The sequence below is a fragment of the Equus quagga genome, chromosome 8, assembly GCF_021613505.1.
Source record: "Equus quagga isolate Etosha38 chromosome 8, UCLA_HA_Equagga_1.0, whole genome shotgun sequence".
In the NCBI taxonomy this organism is placed as follows: domain Eukaryota; kingdom Metazoa; phylum Chordata; class Mammalia; order Perissodactyla; family Equidae; genus Equus; species Equus quagga.
This window is the reverse complement of record NC_060274.1, coordinates 33,634,566-33,658,102: the sequence shown is the minus strand read 5'-3', so window position 1 is coordinate 33,658,102 and position 23,537 is coordinate 33,634,566. Positions and strand designations below refer to the sequence as shown.

Here is a 23,537-nt window from a genome sequence, read left to right as displayed (position 1 = left end):
ATTTTTTTTGTAAGTTAATTAATGGGTGAAACTTTAGGTCAATCATTTGGTTTGAAATACTTACAGGTTTGAGCACACCTATACTGGCCTCGTAGTTCAACCACTGTTATTCAGAGTGAATTCTAGGGAACAGACCCATCCTTGAAGATCATTTTTAAGAAAAATTAGGTGCTCAGGAAACTGGTTCTTCTGTCCTTGGGTCAGACTGCTTACTTTGGCTAGCCTTTCAAAATCAGTGTTTATTGATTATACTTTGAAAAGAGGTCAAATGTGGATCCTCACCAGTTGCCCAGATGAGATATTTTTCCCGTAAATACATGAGTATTTATAGCTTCCAGCTATAACTCTCTCAGACCATATGCCATCTCACAATCCTACAGTAACTTTTCAGAGTTTTAAAGAACATTCCTGAGCTCCATGTCTTCAGTAATTAGCTAAAAGCACTCAAATCAACTTTCTAGGTAGTTTCTGAAATGCCATAACCCCCACTACTAGAGTTTAACATTTAGAGTTGATAGAAAAAACTAAAGGGGGCTGGGAGTTATAATTTTCCCACCCACATTAATTTGGAAATTTATGTGGAAATGCCCATTGTTCAGCCAAAGTTTGCAGGTGTTCTTAAAATGCTTTCTCAACAAATGAGGCTGTCTGGGGGTGGTTCGGTAAGGAAAAATTTTACATGAATTTCAGCCTAGATCATCAGAAGTACCAAATGAATAAAAGTTAATATATGAGATGTAGCAAAGACTATTTAAAGTTGGGCACTTTACATAGGTTTTCTTGAAATTATATTTTCTTTTTAGTTTACTACTTCTGTTCTAGAGCAGAATGGCACAGCAGCCTTTTAAATCTCCCTCTAGAACTTCATACCACTTCTAATTGACCGACATTGTACTTTTAGATCGAGTCTGAAACAGCAGCTTCTGAGGAAACCTTGTTCAACGCCTCCCAGCGCATCAGCGAGCTGGAGAGGAATGTGGAAGAACTTAAACGGAAGGCTGCCCAGAACTCTGGGGAGGCAGAATATATTGAAAAAGTTGTATATACCGTAAAACAAAGTGCAGATGATGTTAAGAAGGTAAGTAAATCTTTGTAACTTCATAGCTATGTTGATGAAGGAGCAGCTAGTCTCCTCATTGCCTTCCTTGGAATTAATAAGAGACAACAACCTAAAATGTTTCTTCATCAGAAACATCCCAAGTGACCTGTTTTGAAATAGCAGTCTTTAGAGAGACAGCTGGAAGAGAATGGGAGTGAATATGAAAGTATCCAATAAGCATAACCTAGGCCCTCAAATCCAAACTTGGATAAGGGTTTGGGAAAATGAAATTAATTTAACTCAGGGGTGGAAGTCTTTAAAAGCAAGCATAGTGAGTTTGTATTTCTGTTTTTCAATTAGGAAGTTCTTTACGAAATACATTAATTACCTGGCCAATCTTTAAAAACAGGGTAGAAAAAGCTTAGAGAGTTCCTAACAGAGAACAGCTAGGAGGGAACAAATCTCACCTCTTCCACACTCATTTTGAATCAACCACCTCGTGTTTTTCTCATTGGAGGGCACTGTATTTTGCAGAGAAAATCTCACACAACCCAAATTTTTCATCAGAAGCCAAGTAATCACTGAAACACATGCTCAATTTCTAACTTTGTGGGAAAACGTCTATCTCTAAAGAAACCTTTTTGAACTTTGGAGGCGAGTGTTGAAACTGTCCAATGAACAGTAAGGAGTTCCACACTGAAATTAACTCCAGATTTTTCCTGGAAGTTACTCTGGCTTTTAGGCATTACAGAAGGGTGACTTCCCTACGCCTCTGTCTTAGGGAAGAGAACCAAACAAAAAGAAAAGTTCACTGCCACATCTGTCTTTTCCATTGTGGGTTGTAGTTCCTGCAATTCTGAGAGCATGTATCTCCCAAGTAGCCTTCTTACAGAGCATTTTGCATAAATATGACATCTGATTACAAAGAAGAGGGACAGAACCCCTTGACATGAAATTCCTGCAGCAATGGCTATTGTTTGAACAGTGTTTCTCAAAAGATTACTTGCAACCATTTTTCCAAACCCACACCAGTTTCTCCTCACCCATCCCACATACGCTACAATCTCGCCTTCCTTTGGTTAAATCTGCCTTTTCCCTCTGATTTCCTGATAGCAAGTCTCTACAAACCTTAAATTAGTCAAGATCCAGATGGTCCTCCTTCTATTTCTTCAAAATGAGCCTTTTTTGATGTGTAAATGTTTGGATCTCAGCACATCTACTTTTGAGAAAATCTCCTACCCCAACTCTCCATGTAATTTTCCTTTCAGCATGTCCATAGAAAAGTGCTAATGAGTAGAAGAGAAAGAGGGCGCAGCCCTAGAGCCCTGCTACAGTTCCAAAATGTCTTTGAAATGTCATGTCGATATGGTATTATTTACCACTGAATAGCTTGAAGCCTAAGTGCACTTCGTGGTGGGCCTTAATCCAGAATGCGTGCCGCGCCAGTTAATGTCTGTGATCCCAGCTCGCCCTGATTACACATCTGCTCTTGAATGTAATTACTGACACTAACAGTATCACCTCTTTGTGTCTAAATATGGAACTGCAGACTCTGGATGGCGAACTTGATGAAAAGTATAAAAAAGTAGAAAATTTAATTGCCAAAAAAACCGAAGAGTCAGCTGATGCCAGAAGGAAAGCTGAAATGCTACAAAATGAAGCAAAAACACTTTTGGCTCAAGCAAACAGCAAGCTGCAACTCCTGAAAGGTACGTCTTTTCACTTAGGCTCGGGCTTTAGTAAAGTATTTGAAAATGAAGACATCCATAGAGTTTATTTAAAAGGTGGAAATCTATTCACTTTATCTTAGGCACTTGAAGCCTTACAGGCAAAGAGGATCAGTATTAGGTTTTGCAATGATTATAGTATAAACTGCTCAGACTTTTTCCTTTTATCTCCCACAGATTTAGAAAGAAAATATGAGGACAATCAAAAATATTTAGAAGATAAAGCTCAAGAATTAGTAAAATTGGAAGGAGAGGTCCGCTCACTCCTAAAGGATATAAGCCAGAAAGTCGCTGTGTATAGCACCTGCCTGTAACAAAGGAGGATGGGCTGGAAGTGTCAGACGGCTGAAGTGACCAAAGTCAAATAGCTACATTTTAAAAACTGACATAATGATCTTCAAAATAAAACTCATTACCTATTTAATGTTTTTAAGCGCCACATTTTGTATGGAGTTCAATAAAGTACATTGCTTTTGTATAAATATATATTTAGTATAATTCTTAATTCACTGTTACTTTTACTGATTGAGTGTTTGTGAATCCCTTTAACAAAGAATGTGACTTTCACTGTAAAGATGGTTTTATAAACAAGTTGACTGCCTCCATGGAGACCCTCATTTCTGTTATGTCTATAAACAAGCTATTACTTATCTGTTTGCTAGGTCAGTATCTTCCACAAATCCACCCCCAGCATCACGGCGCAGCGGGATTCCCAGGTGGAGGGTATGGGGAACGACAGCCTGAGCTACCTTCACCATTTCAGTGGCTGCTTAGTTGCTCCAACCTCCAAAACTCCCATAAGTATTCCTTGCTCTAGAGGAAAGAGAACAAAAAGCAGTAATTTTTAGAAAATCAGGAGGGTGAGTTGTAGCTTTTAAGTGTTACCACCTAGAATAGGGCCAGGGTTTACAGACAATGCTTCTGCCAATTGAGCGGTGCTTCTCAACATACAGAATGATGCTGTAATTTCTCAGCTTTTATATTATATTTTATTTTATTTCACAAAGTAAAGATTCTCTGCTAGGATGTCTAGGTAAGGCCAAAACAATCATATAACAATCACTTATTCCACAGGATAAAGAAAATAGCTGGAATACAATTGAAACCTGTGTCAACTTTCTAGCCAAGCTAGCTCGTAACAGGCCAGGCCCTAAGTGGTCTCTTCACACATTGTTCTCAGAGCGGCCATTCTGTCTACCAGTTAACAACCACCCACACACCCAACACAGCTGCACTTGAAGCTGAGCCTGCACAAAAGTTATGTAAACAGCTGTAATTTAAGCAATAGGGCAATTTCCCTCTGGTTCAAGGCAATTATTTGTCACTTGTATTTAGGTTGGAATCCTAATAACTAGCAAAGTGGTCAGACCTCATCAACTACTAGAGCAACTAAGTCTTATTTTTTTCCTTAATTATAAATATTTTACTTAAAATAGTAGAAAAGCTTCGCTTCTCCCTATTCCTTTTCAGCTAAACAACCAAAGAGCTCACTTTGAAATTACTAGTTTTAATTTTAATTAGCTCAATGAACTGGACAACGAAGCCCCATCCTTCCCAAGCCAAGAAAATATTGAGAACTTAGTAAATAACAGTAAGTGAACATTTTTTATACCCAGGACTTCATTCTCACCCAGATATATTTGCATCCTCTTACTGAATGGGAACCCTTAAAGTTGGATTTAACTATTATTTTGTGTCTCTCGATAGCTAGGATTTGATATTAAATTATTCCTCACTATTCCCTAGTTAGAAACTTTTTACCTAGAGTAGGAGACATGTTTGAGGTTTAAATAAACCGGCACTTCACATAATATTGGGATTTCAGATTTTAAAAAGATGCAGAGTTTGTGTCCAACAATGGCAAAGTAGAACATACCAGACCAAGCCCCCTGCTGTAATGACGACAAACTCTGAACAAAATCAGTTTTAAAAGTAAAGGCACTGGAGACAAGCAGGCAGGAGGTAGAGGGGAGCTGACAAGAAAGAACGGCACTTGGTGAAACTCCCACTTTTAACAGCTTTTCACTTGAGGGGAGGTCCCGGTAAGTGGCAACCTAGGCAGAAGCCAAGTTTTACTGGTTAAGGAATTGGAGGACAGTTTGGGTCAACCACAGCAACTGAAATGTGGGGGGGGGGAACCCCTGAAAAAAAGAGAGCCACAGAGGAGAGGGCCCCCAAATTCTGTAAATACTTTGCCAAAACTCTGGTAGACCCATGAACTACGCACGCGTGGGGCAGACTTCAGGCAGCCCAGGTAAAGCTAAAACAACTGAGCAGAGATTCAGCTGCTGCTCCCCACAAAGACGGTAAGAGGTTGGAGTTCAGCCAAGTTAACTGCCTACTAAAATAAATTCAGTATTTTTCAGAGGTATGTAACAGAATCCAGAGTCTTTACAACGTATCATTCATAATGACCATAATACAATCCAAGACCACTGGACATATGAAGAAAAAGGAAAATGTGACCCAATACAATGCAATTAAAACCTGAAGACTACTGAACATTTTCCTTTTAGCTATGATCAAGTGATGGTATCTTACTCCATACAGCTTTCTGCTGATAAATTATATTCTCCACACTTTTCTTATGACTATAACCTTTAAATTGCAATCAAGTGAATATCTAGTTTGCATGTTTCTAGTACTTTAAGATAGTTTACTTTCCTCTGTAGAAATTTATGCTATCCCAAACTTGAGAACTACTAAATGAATCTGAAAGGATTCTTAAACTCAGTTACAATATGCAAAAGCCTATTTAGCATTTACTACTTGGTTATTTGTTTCAAGAAATGGCCCTTTTAAATACTTATCAATAAACACAATTTTACAGCACTCTTTAAAGAAACAGTCATTTACCCAGCCATGGATACACTGGAAATCCCTGTAAGAAAAGAAAGCAGATTAAAGATTCCTTTACACTGTTTCTCCAAAAGTAACTGCTAAACACTCAGTCAGTATCACTAAAACAGATCAAAGGGTAACGGCCCTTTACATGCCTTAATGCTGTCCTACAAAGTGGAAAAAACAGACATCCAGGACACTCAGAGCAATAATAGTAAGGACTACGAGTATACACTAGAGGTAGTCATAACAGAACTAGGACCATCTTGACATCCACTCAGAAAACCACTAAATGAACATTTAAGACATTTATTTCTGTATCTTCATTCCCCACTGTAATACATTTGAGTCTCCATTTAATATTTGAACTTTAGAGATATACTTCCTTAATTTAGCTAACTGTGTAACTATACTTCAGACTGTACACCTCAATGGAACCTTAATAACCTAAACACGTAAATTCTACCTCTCAACTGCAAGAATTTGGGGATTAAATAAAACGTGTGAGAGACCATCACTTTTTATTTACATCAGTCTATACACATTTTAATCTCATTCTAATGACTGACTCTGTTTCCAACATGAAAACCAAGTTTAAAATAACTTGATCATCTTGCTTCAAACACAGTTGTTCACATACCATACTCAGTTCCTTCCCTGTAAATATCCAACTTTACCATATCAGAAGTAAAAGCTATGTAACATAAATTCAGTGAAGGTGATCCTTCATAAAGAACATGAAAATAAGAGTTGAAGAAAATTTTCCGAGATGCTACTATAAGTAGCTTTTTTCTGCAATATTAATGCACTGAAAGAAAATATTAACTTTATTTAAAATACAGATATGAGATTATTCCATTCTGTCCAAACCTATTAAATACCTTCCAAAAGTTTCATAATTCAGTCCTAGAAATTCTTGGAGCCGTGAGCATTTCCTGTCCAGAAATGTGACCTCTACAAAAGCTCCCAGGAAATTTCAGAAAAAAATATATCATCTTCTAATTTAAAAGTTGATTGATTTGCCAAATGATGCAGCCAGGTTTGCTTCTCTAAAAGCTTCTGATAAGGTCTGCAGGGAAGAAATTTTTAAAATTAAAAAGCAAGAATTCACGGGTCAGAAGAAAATTTAGGTAGTCATTAATTCTGTACGTTGTTAACAATTACCGGATGCGCGTGACAGACTCTAGCTATATCTTCACAGGATGCTCCATATTCCAATGCAAGAGCAGCTTCATTTACCATTTCACCAGCACCCTTTAAAATAATAAGCCAAAAAGTAATTTTGTTTCCATAGCAAAAAGAACTACCTGCTAACAGGATAGATCAGTTGTTAGAGCAGTTAAATAACTGCCTCCAGTCAAGAAAAGTTTAACAGAAAAGGTGGCACAGAAGAGCTCAGGATCCAGAGCCAGATGGCCTGGATTCAAATCCTACCACCACTTACCTCAACCACTTACTCTGTGTGCTTCGTTCCATTTATCACCTCAAAAATGGGAATAGCAACACCTACCTCACAGAGTTGTAAAAATTAAAGTTAACGCATGTATTTAGGAAAAATTACAAAGTAAGCATTCAGATGTTCTATGATCATTGTTATACCATCTACGTAAGATCCGTCAGATTCAGTGGTAGGAAAGGCTTCTCTTAGAAGGTAACATTTTGAGCTGAGACCTGAATAATAAGGAGCCAGTCATGCAAAGATCTGGAGCCAGAGCATTCTAGGTAAAGGCCACCACCAGCATGAAGGCTCTAAAATAGGAACAAGTTTGGCCTGTTATGAAATTGAGAGAAGGCCCAGGAGGCAGGGAATTAATGAGCAAAAGGGAAGAGTGGAAAAGATGAGGTAAAAGGTAGGCAGGAGCAGATTTAGTGGGGCCTTGTATGTTAACAGTCTGAAGTTGAAAAGGACCACTGGAGAGCTGTAAGCAGGCCCATGGCCTGTGCATGTTTTAAAAGGATAACCTTAGTTGCACGTGGAAGGTAGAGGATATGGTAGGGAAGATTTTCCAAGTGCTGTCAGTATCTTGCTAGAAATGGCACACAAAAAGGTCACACTGAAACTTTAGCTGGTAAAAAATAACCTCAGAACGTAAATACCAGGTGGTTTTAAATTAATCTACTAAATAGCAATGCTTTCCAGAAATCCTAATGGGATTTCTGGTTTTCAATACTCACTGGTCCCAGAATATGTGCTCCCAATACTCTGTCCGTCGATTTCTGCCCAAGAATCTTCACCATGCCATCTGTGTCAGCATTTGTCTTAGCTCTGCTGTTAGCAGCAAAAGGGAATTTCCCAACCTTGTACTCAATACCCTGTGAGAGACAGAAAACGAGAAGCTACATAAACTCTGAAAAAGTTTGCTCCCATTGGTGAAATCATCTACATTTGTTCAGAACATAAATCCCAAGAAGGTAATTCTTCACAGAGCATATTGAAGGAAAGACCAAAAGGCTTGTTAATGAAATATATTTTGGGTACAAACACAAGCAAATGCAAGTATTGGTTCATGTGGGTATATTTAAAAGCCCAATATAAAAGCTGTGGAATTACTAGTTTTTGAATATAGACAAGTGAATATCTCCTTTATGATACTAAAAAAGGAAGAAAAAATAAACTATAATATTCCACATAGTTATTAGAATGCATTAATACAGTAATATAATGATTCTCAGCTACCAGTATCATTAATTCAATTCACACACTGGAATAAAACTACCCCCATTCAGGATTACCTCTTCTTTCAACTGCTCTTCGGATTTGCCAACCCAAGCAACTTCAGGGTGTGTGTAAATCACCGACGGTACACAATTGTAGTCAATGTGCACAGCACCACCAGCCATTCCTTCAACACAGATAATGCCTTCATCCTCTGCTTTGTGAGCCAGCATTGGACCAGCAACCACATCACCAATAGCATAGATACTACCAGAGAGACCAAAAGAAACAGTGAACTTCTGAAATCAGATACTCATTTTCAGTTATGCCATGGTAACAAAAAGGTAAGTTTCTAGTTATTAAGTCACCAAAAAATGTATCAAATACAGTTCTTCAAGTATCTATGAATTTGGTTTCTAGCCTTTATGTAATGAAAAAATTATTTTCGCTTTTACATATTATATGTTTACCCTTCTTTTCCAAAGCCAATGCATTTTTTAAGCATGACAAAAGTCTTATTTTGAAAATAGTGTTTGAAATTTTTAAATATTGAAAATGCAGATAATGAGCCAACTTACTTTGGAATTTTAGTTTGGAATCTGGTATTGATTGGAATTCTACCTCGAGGATCTAGTTCAATTCCAAGCTCTTCTAGTCCCAAATTCTGAGTAAAGGGTCGTCGGCCAATGCAAACCAAGAGTACATCACAAGTGATAACTTCAGCTTTACCACCAGAAGCAGCTTCAATACTAGAAAATGAATAGTATAACTGTTACATACATCTACATAAATAGCTGGTAGACTTGGAAATTTAAGACCAGACATTTCTCAGGTGTTGATGACACTTCTAACAGTGTACGTTCACTTTATTATAAATATAACAAACTTAAGGGTCAGGCAATGAAGAAATGCACATATCCTCCAGAGGTCTATCATTAAAACCTCATAAAGACAGGCAGTATAACACGGGTTAAGAACACAAGTCTTACAGTCAGAAAGATCCAAGTTCAAGCAGTGGCTCTGCCACTCACTAAGTGTGTGACCTCAGGCAAGTTATTTCACCAAGTCACATAAATATTTAATAAATAGAGAGCCAGGCACATAGGAAGCAATCTAATTAGTATTATTATTATGATTTCCCCATATATGTCTAAAAATATTGAATTAATTTTACTGAATGCTGGGAGTTTAAGTTTTTCTGGATGTATACTATAAAAAAGTAACTTACAATGAGAACAATGGATTAATATTTCTAGCATCAACTTAATCATGAATTTCAAAGGACTGATTTAATAAGCAATACGGAGATATACTAAGCAATGAAATGGTCTTAAATTATAAAAAATCTGATTCTGAAAACTGAGTGTTTTTCTTAAACACACAGACAAGGATTTCATATCGAAAACAAGCAGTACACTTACGAAACATCAATTTTTCCATCTGACTTCTTGGTAGCACCAGTAACTTTTGTATTCAATTTAAATTTAAATCCTTGTTTTTGAAGGATGCGTTGAAAGTTTTTAGATATCTCCATATCAATTCCAACTCCACCAACATGACCCAAAAACTCAACTGCTGTCACATCTGCACCAAGTCTTTGCCAAACTGAACCCTGCAAATAAAAATCATAAAAATAAAAGTTTCTATAGCAAATGTTTACTGAATCATCTTAAACAGTTTATTGTAAGATTTTCTTTTCTTAATATGTCCCGATTAGAAGCTCTGAGGTTTAAAACTAACACAGTGGCAACTACGTATACCTTTACGTTTTTATTGACCCATTCATTGCTCCAACAGTTACTGAGCAGCTACACTATACTATATGCTAGGCACCATTTCAGGTGTTAGGCAGACATCAGTGAACTGCCCTCGAGGACCTTATATTCTGGTAGGGAGACAGACAAATAAGTAAAATTCATGCAGAGGAGAGTAAAATGCTATGAGGAAAAAAAAGCAGGAAGTAGAACCCGGACTCCGGAAAGGAAAAGAAGCGCAATTTTAAATAGTGTGTTTGGGGGGAGTCCTCACTAGGAGTGACGTTTGCAGAGACTTGAACAAAGAGAGGGAATGAACTATACAGGTAACTGATTCAGGAAGAAGAGACACCAAGTGGGAAGGAAGGTCCTGAGGGAGAAGAAGTAGCCTCTTATTACTACTAATTACTGATGTTTGCAAAATATTAAACTGGCTTCATATTTTTATTTTCTCAATAGAGAAATGTTGCTTTTTCATTCAAATTATAATTTAAACTCAATGCTCATTTTTTATTTTAACAATTATAACTTCTGAATACTTACATGTGAAACAGGCAAGATGAACATAATTTTACAGCATTACATAAAATATGAAAACCTATGAATGGATATCCTTTGTGAGAATTTATATTAGAATCATCTAGTAACTTATAATTCACCATAAGACTTTACTTTTCCAATTAAATTAGGTTTGTACATTCATTTACAAAATTTCATGAGTTTTTCTGGTGAGAGCTGAATTAACTAGAGGCAATACAATGACACTAAAAATCCAGTAACAAGCATACATAAAATTAACTCAAAAGGGATCATGGAGCTAAACGTAAAAACCAAGACTATAAAACTTCTGGAAGACGACACAGGAGAGGATCTTTGTGGCCGTGAGTTAGGCAAAGATTTCTTAGCTACAACACCAAAAGCACAATCCATAAAAGAAAGAAAAAGATAAATTAGACTTCATCAAAATTAAAAACTTCTTCTCTTCAAAATATACTCAGAGCACAAAAAGATAAGCCGCAGACAAGGAAAAGTTATTTGCAAAACATCTATATGATAAAGATTTATATCCAAATTACATAAAGAACTCTCAAAACTCATTAACAAAACAAACAAACCCAATAAAAAACACAAAATATTTAAACAGGCACTTCACCAAAGAAGATATAAAGATGGCAAATAAACACATAAAAAGATACTCAAGATTACAAGCCACCAGAGAAATGCAAATTAAAACCACAAGCAGATACTACCACACACCCATTAGAATGGCTCAAATCAAAACATCCAGTATTAAAGTAATGGTGAGGAAGTGGAGCAACTGAAATCTACATTGCTAGTGGGACTGTAAAATGGTGTGGCCACTTTGGAAAACAAAGTTTCTCGAAAGGTTAAACACAGAATTACCATTTGACCCAACAACTGCACTCCTAGCTATATACTCAAGAGAAATGATAACAGATGTCCACACAAAAACTTGTACACAAATGTTCATAGAAGCATTATCCATAATAGTCTCAAATCGAAACAACCCAAGTATCCACCAACTGTTGAATGGATAAACAGAATGTGTTACAGCCACAGAAGGGACTACTACTTGGCCATAAAGAGAAATGAAGTGTACGTGAACCTTGAGAACATCATGCTAAGTGAAGAAGCCAAACACAAAATGCCACATATTGTATGACTCCGTTTATATGAAATGTCCAGACTAGAAAATCCACAGACACAGAAAGTAGATTAGTGGAGTCCAGAGGCTGGGAGAAGGGAGGAATGCAGAGTGACTGCTAATGGGCACGGAGTTCCCTTTTGAGGTGACAAAAATGTTCTGGATATTGGTGACAGCTGCACAATTCTGTGAATATACTAAAAATCATTGAAATGTATACTTTAAATGGGTGAACCATATGATATGTGAATTATATCTTAATAAAGGTAATAAAAAAACCCCAAACACTCCTCTGAACCTAAATCAGAATAGTAAGAAATAGTAAGAGTGTGGAAATGAAAAATCATCTTGATGTCTATAATTCGAAGTGGAGAACGACGAGCATAGCTAGACAAGTGCCCTACTTTTAGGAATACTATCACAAAACCCTTAAAGATAGGAAAACTCCAATAATATCTACTATTTACCTAGAGCTTATTGGAGGCCAAGCACTGTGCTAAGTGTTTTAAATGTATTACCTTATTAAATCGCAATAATAACCCTGTAAGGCAATTATTCTTATCCCCATTTTATCATGAATCAACTAGTTCACAGAGGCTCATTAATGTAACAAGGGCATAAAGTCATTAAGAGGCAGAGCTGAAATTCAAATTTAATCTATCTGATTCCAAAACCTATGTTCTTTAAATGAAGAAGGAAGGTAAACTAAAAAGTAGTCACATGAATAATCTTTATGAGAAAGTAAAGAGATATGTATAACTACACAATAAATTCTCTAAGTTTCAACTTTTAAAAAGACATGAAAACTAACTCAATATAGTAACAGACACCTAAAACATTGTGTCAAGAAGTTTGAAATGACCCAAGCCTTAGAAAAAATCTAAAAGGCCAGCCCAGTGGCAGAGTGGTAAAGTTTGTGTGCTCCATGTTGGTGGCCCAGGGTTTGCAGGTTCAGATCCTGGGCACTGACCTACACACCACTCAACAAGCCACGCTGTAGCAGAATCTCACACACAAAAGAGAGGAAGATTGCCACAGACATTAGCTCAGGGCCAATCTTCCTCACACACACACACAAAAGTGCTGAGATGGAAGAGAGAGAATTATTGCCTGGGGATATTATTATACTGACCAACAAAACAAAGTAAACCTGTTATTCCTTTTTTCTTGTTTTATCCACCTATGAGAATAATTTTCAAAGTGGACTAAATAGAAGAAATATCATTAAGCAAGAAGCGAAGCCCAAAATAAGAGCAACCAGTCATTTTTGATGTGTTAACTTCCCAATCAAACAAATTAGATCATTAACTTTGATAACAGAAACATTGTCAGTGAACTCTGAGAACTTAATTAGCATAAGAGAACTGTCAAAAGGTGGCAGACAGGCAAATATTGCCTAAATTTAAAAAAATAGATTCTAGAAAAGAATAGATTCTAAAATGTGGAGCAGAGGTCAACCACTACTAAATACTAGAAGAGATGAGTCAACAGCTGGTTTGATAGTTAGCAGATGCTACCACAAAAAACAAGTGTAAATGACTTATTTTCTGAAGGTTTTTCTGGACTGGTTAACGTAGCATATTTTGCTATTAGCAAGGTGTTCAAAAAAAGAAAATTTCATGATAGCCTCGTAGATGTGATGGATCAATGGGGAATCAAATATGCTTGTAACTGGTTAAACATTACAGTGTCAGATAGCTTTCAATACTTTGTACTGACAACCTGAATGACATCAGGGAAGGTTTGATTGACCAAGTTAGATAACATCAGATGATGGACCACATGCCTTAGTTAACATCCTTCCCAAATTTATGAATTACACAAAGCAAGAAAAAAGGAGTTAAGTATAAGAATGACAGAATCAAGACAGAGAAATAAACTGGAATAACGGGTACAAGTGAACAAGATGAAATTAAAGCAAAGATAAAAGTTCAAAGTCCTTCATTTAGGTTTAAAAAATCAGAAATTCCTCAAGCAAAAGATGTGAGGTTGTCACCTGACAACAAGCTCGACGATACCTTTAAAAAAACAAACCACTAAACTGATCTTAAAGGATTACATTAAAAGAAGTACACCTATCAAAAAAAGTTCTCTCCAAAATCCAGAATATTATGTTTAATTTCGAACACCATTTACAAGTGATCCTGCAGACTAGACTGGATCAAAAGGATGATGACAAAATAAGTGATGTGGATCTATGAAACCTAAGGAAGAAGCATTAAGAAAAGCAATGGAAGAGAGGAGGCGGAGCAAAATGGCAGGGTGAGCTGACCCAGGATTCTCTCCCCTCCAAAATACAATCAAAGAAATAGAAAAACTGAATTTCAACCAATGACCCCTAATGTCAAGACCATCAGAGACCTACAGAGCAAGAAGACAGAGGACGGAGAGGCTGTAGCCGGCCTCAGAGGAACTGGAACAGGGTAGGAGAGAACTTCGCTCCCTCCGCTAGAGACTGGGATGGCTGCCGCGGGTGAGGGAAGGAGCAGGGGAGGGGCCGCGCAACCGGGGGATCGTCCAGGACTCCTGCCGCCGCCGGTGCAGTGGAAACCCGCTGATGAGGGAAAGCTTCCGTGTGCAGGGACCCCATCAAGCCACGCCCCGGGGAGACCAGAGAACGAGAGCTGAGCCGAATCCAGATCGGTGGGCGAGAGAAACTGCCCCTCCCACCCCTACCCGCGCTGGGTGCTGCCATGTTGGCTGAACGCAGAGGGCTCAGAATGCACAGCTCTCGACCCCCATCTAGTGGCGACAGGCTGTAACTGCAACCGAATTCTACCACCATGCAAAAAGACCACTCCTCTACCATTCAGCAATTTATAAAAGCTCCAGACCAGAAGGAAAACAATAAAAACACAGAATGAAGTCCTGAGGACTTGGAAATAGGTGAACTAAGTGAAAATGAGATCAGAGTAGCTATCATCAAAAAACTCAATGAGGTAGAGGGAAAGATAGAGAAACAAGTCAATGAGTTCTGGAGTTACATCACAAAAGAAATTGAAACTATAAAGAAGAATCAAACAGAAATACTAGAGATGAAAAATACAATGGACCAGATAAAACAGAATACGGATTCCCTGAATAACCATGTAGACACCATAGAGGAGCAAATTAGCATAATCGAAGATAGACAGGCTGAATGGCTCCAGAGGAAGAAAGAGAACTAAGGATTAAAAAGAATGAGGGAAATATCAGAGAAATAGCAGATTCAAGGAGGAGAAAGAATTTAAGAATCACTGGAATTCCTGAGAACGTGGAAAAGGAAAATGGAGCAGAAAGTGTGCTTAATGAAATTACAGAAGAGAACTTCCCAAATCTAGGGATTAAGGGAGAAATGCGTGTGGAGGAAGATTTCAGATCTCCTAGATTTGTAAATGTAAAAAGACCTACTGCAAGGCATATAGTAGTAAAAATGGCAAAAAGGAAAAACAACGAAAGAATACTTAGGGCAGCAAGACAGAAGAAAATAACCTACAAAGGAACTCCTATCAGACTGTCAGGGGATTTCTCTACAGAAACCTTACAAGCTAGGAGAGAATGGAGTGACATATTCAAAACTTTAAAAGATAAAAATCTTCAGCCAAGAATACTCTATCCAGCAAGACTATCCTTCAGATATGAGTGAGAAATTAAATCTTTTCCAGACAAACAAAAGTTAAGGGAATTTGTAACCAAAAGTCCTCCACTACAAGAAATCCTCAAGAAGGCTCTCATACCTGAAAAAAGAAAAAAGGGAGAAAGGGTCACAAACCACACAGTAGGGAGACAGACAGATAGAACCAGAATAGGATAGCAAATATTCGACTACACCATTAGGATAAAGGTAAGGAAACTACCAAAGCAAAGATGATCTTATCACTCTAACTACAAACTCATAACACGAGTTGGAATAAGAAATGAAAATAATAATTTAGGAGGGGAAGAGCAAAGGGACTAAATCAGTCTAGGCCAAGTAAGTAAGAGACCACCAGAGAATAGACTATATTATTCATGAGATTCTAAACACAAACTTCAGGGTAGCCACTAAACTAAAAAACAGAACAGAGCCACAAAACATAAATAAGGAAAAATCTATGAAACCCAGCATAAGAAATTGCAGTATTCAATGGGTAGGCTAAAGCACACAGGACGAGAAACAAAGGTAATGCAGGAAATCCAGACAACAAGCGACAGATTGTCAGCATTAAGTCCACATGCATCAATAATCACCCTCAATGTAAACAGATCGAACTCTCCAATAAAAAGACACAGAGTGGCAAAATGGATTGAAGAAGAAGATCCAACAATTTGTTGCCTCCAGGAAACACACCTCAGCCCCAAGGACAAACACAGACTCAGGGTGAAGGGGTGGAGGACAATACTTCAAGCAAATAGCAAGGACAAAAAGGCAGGTGTTGCAATTCTCATATCAGACCAAGTGGATTTCAAAATAAGACAGGTAAAGAGAGACACAGAGGGACAATATATAATGATCAAAGGGACACTTCATCAAGAAGAGATAACGCTTATAAATATCTATGCACCCAACACAGGAGCACCAAGGTTCATAAAGCAACTATTAACAGACCTAAAGGAAGATGTTAAAAACAACACAATAATAGTAGGGGACCTCAACACCCCAATCACATCAATGGACAGATCATCCAGACAGAAAATCAACAAGGAAATAGTGGAGCTGAATGAAAAACTAAAACAATTGGACTTAATAGACATATATAGATCACTTCATCCTAAAACAGCAGAATACACATTCTTCTCAAGTGCACATGGAACAGTCTCAAGGATAGACCATATGTTGGGAAATAAGGCAAGCTTCTACAAATTTAAAAAAAATGAAATAATAACAAGCATCTTCTCCAATCATAATGCTATAAGGCTAGAAATTAATTACAAGAAAAAAGCAGAGAAAGTCACAAAGATGTGGAGACTAAACAATACACTACTGAACAAGCAATGGATCACTGAAGAAATCAAAAAATACCTGGAAACAAATGAAAATGATAACATGCCATACCAACTCATATGGGATACACCAAAAGCTGTATTTAGAGGAAAATTTACTGCAATACGGGCACATCTTAATAAACAAGAAAAATCCCAAATAAGCAATCTTAAACTAGACCTAACTGAACTAGAGAAAGAAGAACCAATAAAGCCCAAAGTCAGCAGAAGGAGAGAAATAATAAAAATCAGAGCAGAAATAAATGCTATTGAAACGAAAAAGGCGGTAGACAGGATCAATGAAACAAAGAGCTGGTTCTTTGATAAGATAAATAAAATTGACAAACCCCTAGCCAGACTTACAAAGAAAAAAAGGGAGAAAGCTCAAATAAACAAAATCCGAAATGAAAGACGAGAAATAACAACAGACTCTGCAGAAATACAATGGATTATAAGAGAATACTACGAAAAATTATATGCCAACAAAATGGATAACCTAGAGGAAATGGATAAATTCTTGGACTCCTACAATCTCCCACAGCTCACTCAAGAAAAAGCAGACAATTTGAACACACCAATCACAAGGAAAGAGATTGAAACAGCAATCAAAAACATCCCAAAGAATAAAACCCCAGGACCAGATGGCTTTCCTGGGGAATTCTACCAAACTTTCAGAGAGGATTTAATACCTATCCTTTTCAAGCTATTCCAAAAAATTAGGGAGAATGGAACACTTCCTAATACATTCTACGAGGCCACCATCACGCTGATACCAAAGCCTGACAAAGACACCACGAAAAAAGAGAACCACAGGCCAATATCACTGATGAACACAGATGCAAAATTCTAAACAAAATTTTCACCAGAATTCAGCAAATCTACACCAGAATTCAGCAATTCATCAAAAGGATCATACATCATGATCAAGTGGGATTCATACCAGAGACAGAGGGATGGTTGAACATCCGCAAATCAATCAACGTGATACACCACATCAACAAACTGAGGAATAAAAACCACATGATCATCTCAATAGATGCAGAGAAAGCATTTGACAAGATCCAACAGCCATTTATGATAAAAACTCTGAACAAAATGGGCATAGAAGGGAACTCCCTCAACATAATAAAGGCCATATATGACAAACCCACAGCCAAAGTCGTACTCAATGGGCAAAAACTGAGCGCCATGCCCCTGAAAACAGGAATGAGACAAGGATGCCCTCTATCACCACTCTTATTTAACATAGTACTGGAGGTCCTGGCCAGAGCAATCAGGCAAGAAAAAGGAATAAAAGGAATCCAAATAGGGAGGGAAGCAGTGAAACTCTCGCTGTTTGCAGATGACATGATCTTATACATAGAAAACCCCAAAGAATCCATTGGAAAACTCTTAGAAGTAATCAACAACTACAGCAAAGTTGCAGGGTATAAAATCAATTTGCATAAATCAGTAGCATTTCTATATTCTAATAACAAACCAACAGAAAAAGAACTCAAGAACACAATACCATTCACAATCGGAACAAAAAGAATAAAATACCTCAGGGTGAATTTAACTAAGGAAGTGAAGGACCTATACCATGAAAATTACAAGGCCTTTCTGAGAGAACTGGATGAGAATTGGATAAGGAGATGGAAAGACATTCCATGTACATGGATTGGAAGAATAAACATAGTTAAAATGTCCGTTCTACGTACAGCAATCTACAGAGTCAACGCCATCCCAATCAGAATCCCAATGACATTCTTTACAGAATTAGAACATAGAATCCTAAAATTCATATGGGGCAACAAAAGACCCCGAATTGCTAAAGCAATCCTGAGAAAAAAGAACAAAATGGGAGGTATCACAATCCCTGACTTCAAAACATACTACAAAGCTACAGTAATCAAAACACCATGGTACTGGTACAAAAACAGGTGCACAGATGAATGGAACAGAATTGAAAGCCCAGAAATAAAACCACACATCTATGGACAGCTTATCTTCGACAAAGGAGCTGAGGGCATACAATGGAGAAAAGAAAGTCTTTTCAACAAATGGTGCTGGGAAAACTGGAAAGGCATATGTAAAAGAATGAAAATTGACCATTCTTTCTCACCATTCACCAAAATAAACTCAAAATGGATCAAAGACCTAAAGGTGAGACCTGAAACTATAAGGCTTCTAGAAGAAAACGTAGGCAGTACACTCTTTGACATCAGTATTAAAAGGATCTTTTCGGACACCATGTCTTCTCAGACAAGGGAAACAATAGAAGAATAAACAAATGGGCCTTCATCAGACTAAAGAGCTTCTTCAAGGCAAATGAAAACAGGATTGAAACAAAAAAACAACCCACTAACTGGGAAAAAATATTTGCAAGTCATATATCTGACAAAGGCTTAATATCCATAATATATAAAGACCTCACGCAACTCAACAACAAAACATCAAACAACCCAATCAAAAAGTGGGCTGGAGACATGAACAGACATTTCTCCAAAGAAGATATACGGATGGCCAATAGGCACATGAAAAGATGTTCATCATCGCTGATCATCAGGGAAATGCAAATCAAAACTACACTAAGATATCACCTTACACCCAGTGGAATGACAAAAATATCTAAAACTAATAGTAACAAATGTTGGAGAGGTTGTGGAGAAAAAGGAACCCTCATACACTGCTGGTGGGAATGCAAACTGGTGCAGCCACTATGGAAAACAGTACGGAGATTCCTCAAAAAATTAAAAATAGAACTACCATACGACCCAGCTATTCCATTACTGGGTATCTATCCAAAGAGCTTGAAGTCAGCAATTCCAAAAGTCCTATGCACCCCAATGTTTACTGCAGCATTATTTACAATAGCTAAGACATGGAAGCAACCTAAGTGCCCATCAACAGATGAATGGATAAAGAAGATGTGGTATATCTATACAACGGAATACTACTCAGCTGTAAAACAGAACAAAATCATTCCATTTACAATAACATGGATGGACCTTGAGGGAATTATGTTAAGTGAAATAAGCAAGTTAGAGAAGGACAATCTCTGTATGACTCCACTCATATGAGGAATTTAGAAACGTAGACAAAGAGAACAGATTAGTGGCTACCAGGGGAAAGATGGGGTGAGGGGTGGGCACAAACGGTGAAGTGGTGCACCTACAACACGACTGACAAACAATAATGTACAACTGAAATTTCACAAGATCGTAACATATCATTAACTCAATTAAAAAAAAAAGCAATGGAGATCAAATATGAATAAAACTCAGTCTCTGCTTTCAAGGAGCTTACGGTCCTGTAGAAAAGACAGACATAAACAAATAAATCCAAGCTACTGTTATTAGTATATGGTAGAAAGATATAGATACCCTATACTAAGGACTCAAGGAAAGACGAGCTTTCATAGAAGAAAGAAATCTTCACTAAAAAGGTAACTTCTAAACTAACTTTTGAAAGATATTGATTATATCAACAATGTTCATTGAGCAATAATAAAAGCTATTACGTGAGTACGTATCACATACCAGACACTATGCTAGGTGCTAAAGACACACAGTAAATGAAAAAGCCATGATCTCTGCGCTCATGGAGTTTACAATTTAATGAAAGAGACATAAGTGAACAGGTAATATCAGGAAAGTGAGATAAATACTGTAACAAGTTCAGGGTGCAATGTACCTAAAGACATCTAGGGTAGTCAGGGAAGGGCTCATACGAGTCAAAGACTGGGAGAAGGAAGAAATGTTCCAAACAGAAGGCAGGCCTACAGATAAAAGAAAGAGCACGGTTTGTTCAAGAACTGATACTTCAGTATACCTGGAACATAGTTTGAGAGGGAGAGGGGCTGGAAATGAGGCTGGAGATTTGAGCCAGCACCACCTCATGCTGGCCTCTAAACAAAATTGAAGAGTTTGGATTTATTTTAACGGCTATAGTACGTCACTGAAGTGTTTTTAACAGGGAAAGGACATGATTACATCCGGGTTACAGAAAGATCACTGCAGCCACTCTGGGGAGAAGAGACTAGAAAAAGATGAAAAAAGCTAGAGACACCTAGGGCAAAACGTGATGCTGGCCTGAACGGGGATCTAAGTAGTTGCATGAAAAGAGGAGGATATATGCATGAGCCATCTATCAGGTAGTATCACATTAGGACCCAGTGACTGACGCAATATAGGGCATGAAGCATGAGAGAAGGCATGCGCAATTCCCAAACTCTTGCTTAGGCCTCTAGATGGATGGCAAAACCATTCACTGAGATGGGAGATGTTAGAAAAGGAACAGGTTTGGTTTTGTTTGTTTGGGGGTGGAAGAGGGAGGGGGGGAAGGGAAAGGCTAAGTTATACATTCGGTGAATTGGGCGTCTGGGAGACCTATACGGAGAGACGCTGGCAGGCATTCAGATAAGGGTCCAGAGGCAAGGAGAGAGGATTAGGCTGCAAGTATTTATGAGTCCTTCAGTAACTGGGATGGAAGTGAAGAGAATATTCTGTGGAAAGACAAAAAGGGTCTGGGATAGAACCCTGAGACAGAAGCTAGCATAACACTAACAATTAAAGGGAAAGCTGAGGAAGAGGAACCTGCAGAGAGGATAGAGAAGTGAGCCCAAAGGGTAGATGGAAAACCAACAGAATATGGAATCAGAGAAGCTAGGGAAAGAGTTTCAAAGGCAAGAAACTCAGTAACGCTGACTGCTACCATTAAAGCAGTGAAGAAAACAGTGACTGGACTGAGCAATAGATCCACTGGTGTGCTGGCAAGAGCAACTGGATGGCAAAGAAGCCATGGAGCGAGGAGTGGGAGTTGATGAAACAGAGCATGGACAACCCTTTCAAGAATGTGTGTGTGTGTGTGTGTGTGTGTGAGGAAGATTGGCCCTGAGCTAACATCTGTGACAATCTTCCTCTAATTTGTATGTGAGATTCTGCTGCAGCGTGGCTTGATGAGTGGTGTGTAGGTCTGTGCCCAGGATCTGAACCTGCGAACCCCGGGCCACAGTGAGGGGCAAATTAGTTAATTGAAGGAGGACATGGGATCAAGAAAAGGCTTATTTATGTGGACACAGCCCGTATCTATGAGTGCAAATGCATGTGAGCATGTGTGTATGGCACATAGATGCCCACATAGAGGCACGTTTAAATATAAATGAGAAGAAAGCAAAAGTAGGGGAGTTCGAAGACTAAAAAAATACAAAAATAAAAATCACAAAACCAAGTCTCTGAGAAGGCAGGAGATGAAGCACTACCAAGCACAGGTGAGGGGCTCAGTGTCAGGGAAAACAGCAGTTCCACAGTTACGGGAGAGAAGATGAAGAGGACAGGTGTACACCAGGTAAGAACATCTTCAAATCTGGGGCATCAAGTTGAGGGAGTTCTCATCTGATGGTTTCTCCTTCACGGGATATTTAGGAGACAAGGTCATCAGCAGGCAGGGAAAGACAGTGTACCACAGAGGTTTGAGACAAGTGGGAAATGAAACAGCCACTGCAGACACCAGCTAGGGAAATAACGGCACTGTCAACAAGGTTGAAGTTTCCGTTGAGATTTGTGACCAAGAATTTACACAGGCTAATCCGTAGAGAGTGTGTTTTTCTCCTGGTATAGTCAATAGCCTGAGTATAGCATAAAAAAGGCAAACAGCTCGATTCAACCAGGACCAGAGTTTTGCCAAGTAGGTATGACAGAAAAGCAAGGCAAAGAGAGTGGTTAAGTGATGGACTATGGAATCTAAGCTGATCAGGAAAGCAATCGAGACAGGAAAGGGCAGACAGCAAAAACGTAGAGGGATCTATGGACCAGAAAACCTAATAAAGTTAAAAAGCCTGCTACTAGGAATAACTGAGTAAAGAGAGGAAAGGGGCTTATGGTTAGAGAATAAAATGTCTCAATTTGTGATTTCAGAAGTAGAGCAATTCCTGGCAATTACAAAATACAACACCCCTGGGAAAGGATACCTAAAATGGAGGGAATAGGTCACTGGAAACACAGGAAATTTGCCAGATGGACAAAAAGGAAGAACACGGCAAGGAGAAGGTATGCAATAGCTTATACTTCAGAAATCCAGAGAATTGCAAGTACTTTGACATTTCTAAAACTTAAGAAGGATCAAGACAAGGATAAATAGGAAGGGAAGAGCCAGATCACGTAAGTCATGGTCTTTATCTGAAATGCAATTTGCTCAGAGTCATCTTGTGAAGGGCCATCAAATTTAAATAAGTGAAGGGCTGTTAGATTTTTTAAAAAATTAGTCCAGTTTTAGGGAACAGAAAGGGTGGAAGATACAGGGAAGCAGGTTTCAAATTGAAGAGAAAGTTCTAACAACTAATGATTACAGAAATAAGTTGTCTTGAAAACTCTTTATTACTACAAGTGTTTAAGCAAAACTCAATGCTGACCTATCTGCAATGTTGTACAAAGAATCAAATAGTTAAGTCACTTCCAACTCCACAGGGGCAATAGGAGACAGAAAAGACAGCACTTACCAATTCTACACCTATTACTCCTGCACCAATGACAACCATCTTTTCTGGAACTTTTTTTAAAGATAAAGCACCTGTAGATGACACTATTGTATCTTCATCAATCTATAATAAAAAAACCAAGACAGACAATCAAAATTATTTGGAAAACCTACTGATTTCTAAACTGTGATCTAAGTATAATCACTAAAAATACTAAGTCATTTATTTGTTGTGAAGTATTTATGATTTCCATCCATACAGTCAATTTTAGTAAATCCCGTTAAAAACGCTCACTTAAATTTTATCATTCAGCATTTCGAAACGAAATGGTCAATTTTAACTTCATATTGAATCCAAATATATCTAAATATAAAGTGTTATATTTCTGGTCAAAATCACTGCAGAATAAAGACAGGCAATTTCCCAAAGCTGAATGACTATAAACATACAGTATTT

At 37.9% G+C, this 23,537-nt stretch overlaps 2 protein-coding genes across 3 annotated transcripts in view; one reads left to right on the top strand and one right to left on the bottom strand.

Moving 5' to 3' along the window:
• The window catches only part of LAMB1 (laminin subunit beta 1), a 69,744-nt gene extending 66,494 nt beyond the window's left edge, over positions 1 to 3,250 (top strand). For both annotated transcript variants that reach the window (XM_046669708.1, XM_046669707.1), the window contains exons 32-34: positions 902 to 1,078; positions 2,589 to 2,748; positions 2,944 to 3,250. In XM_046669708.1, coding sequence (XP_046525664.1) covers positions 902 to 1,078; positions 2,589 to 2,748; positions 2,944 to 3,080 — 474 coding nt within the window. In that variant the 3' untranslated portion in view covers positions 3,081 to 3,250. The remainder of the gene's footprint in view (positions 1 to 901; positions 1,079 to 2,588; positions 2,749 to 2,943) is intronic.
• Positions 3,251 to 3,741: 491 nt separating this feature from the next.
• The window catches only part of DLD (dihydrolipoamide dehydrogenase), a 30,227-nt gene continuing 10,431 nt past the window's right edge, over positions 3,742 to 23,537 (bottom strand). Inside the window, exons 8-14 of the mRNA XM_046669709.1 lie at positions 23,103 to 23,204; positions 9,685 to 9,875; positions 8,842 to 9,012; positions 8,341 to 8,530; positions 7,783 to 7,920; positions 6,772 to 6,861; positions 3,742 to 6,676 (exon numbers count right to left, since the gene is read on the bottom strand). Of these exons, the coding sequence (XP_046525665.1) occupies positions 6,611 to 6,676; positions 6,772 to 6,861; positions 7,783 to 7,920; positions 8,341 to 8,530; positions 8,842 to 9,012; positions 9,685 to 9,875; positions 23,103 to 23,204 (948 nt within the window). The 3' untranslated portion in view covers positions 3,742 to 6,610. The remainder of the gene's footprint in view (positions 6,677 to 6,771; positions 6,862 to 7,782; positions 7,921 to 8,340; positions 8,531 to 8,841; positions 9,013 to 9,684; positions 9,876 to 23,102; positions 23,205 to 23,537) is intronic.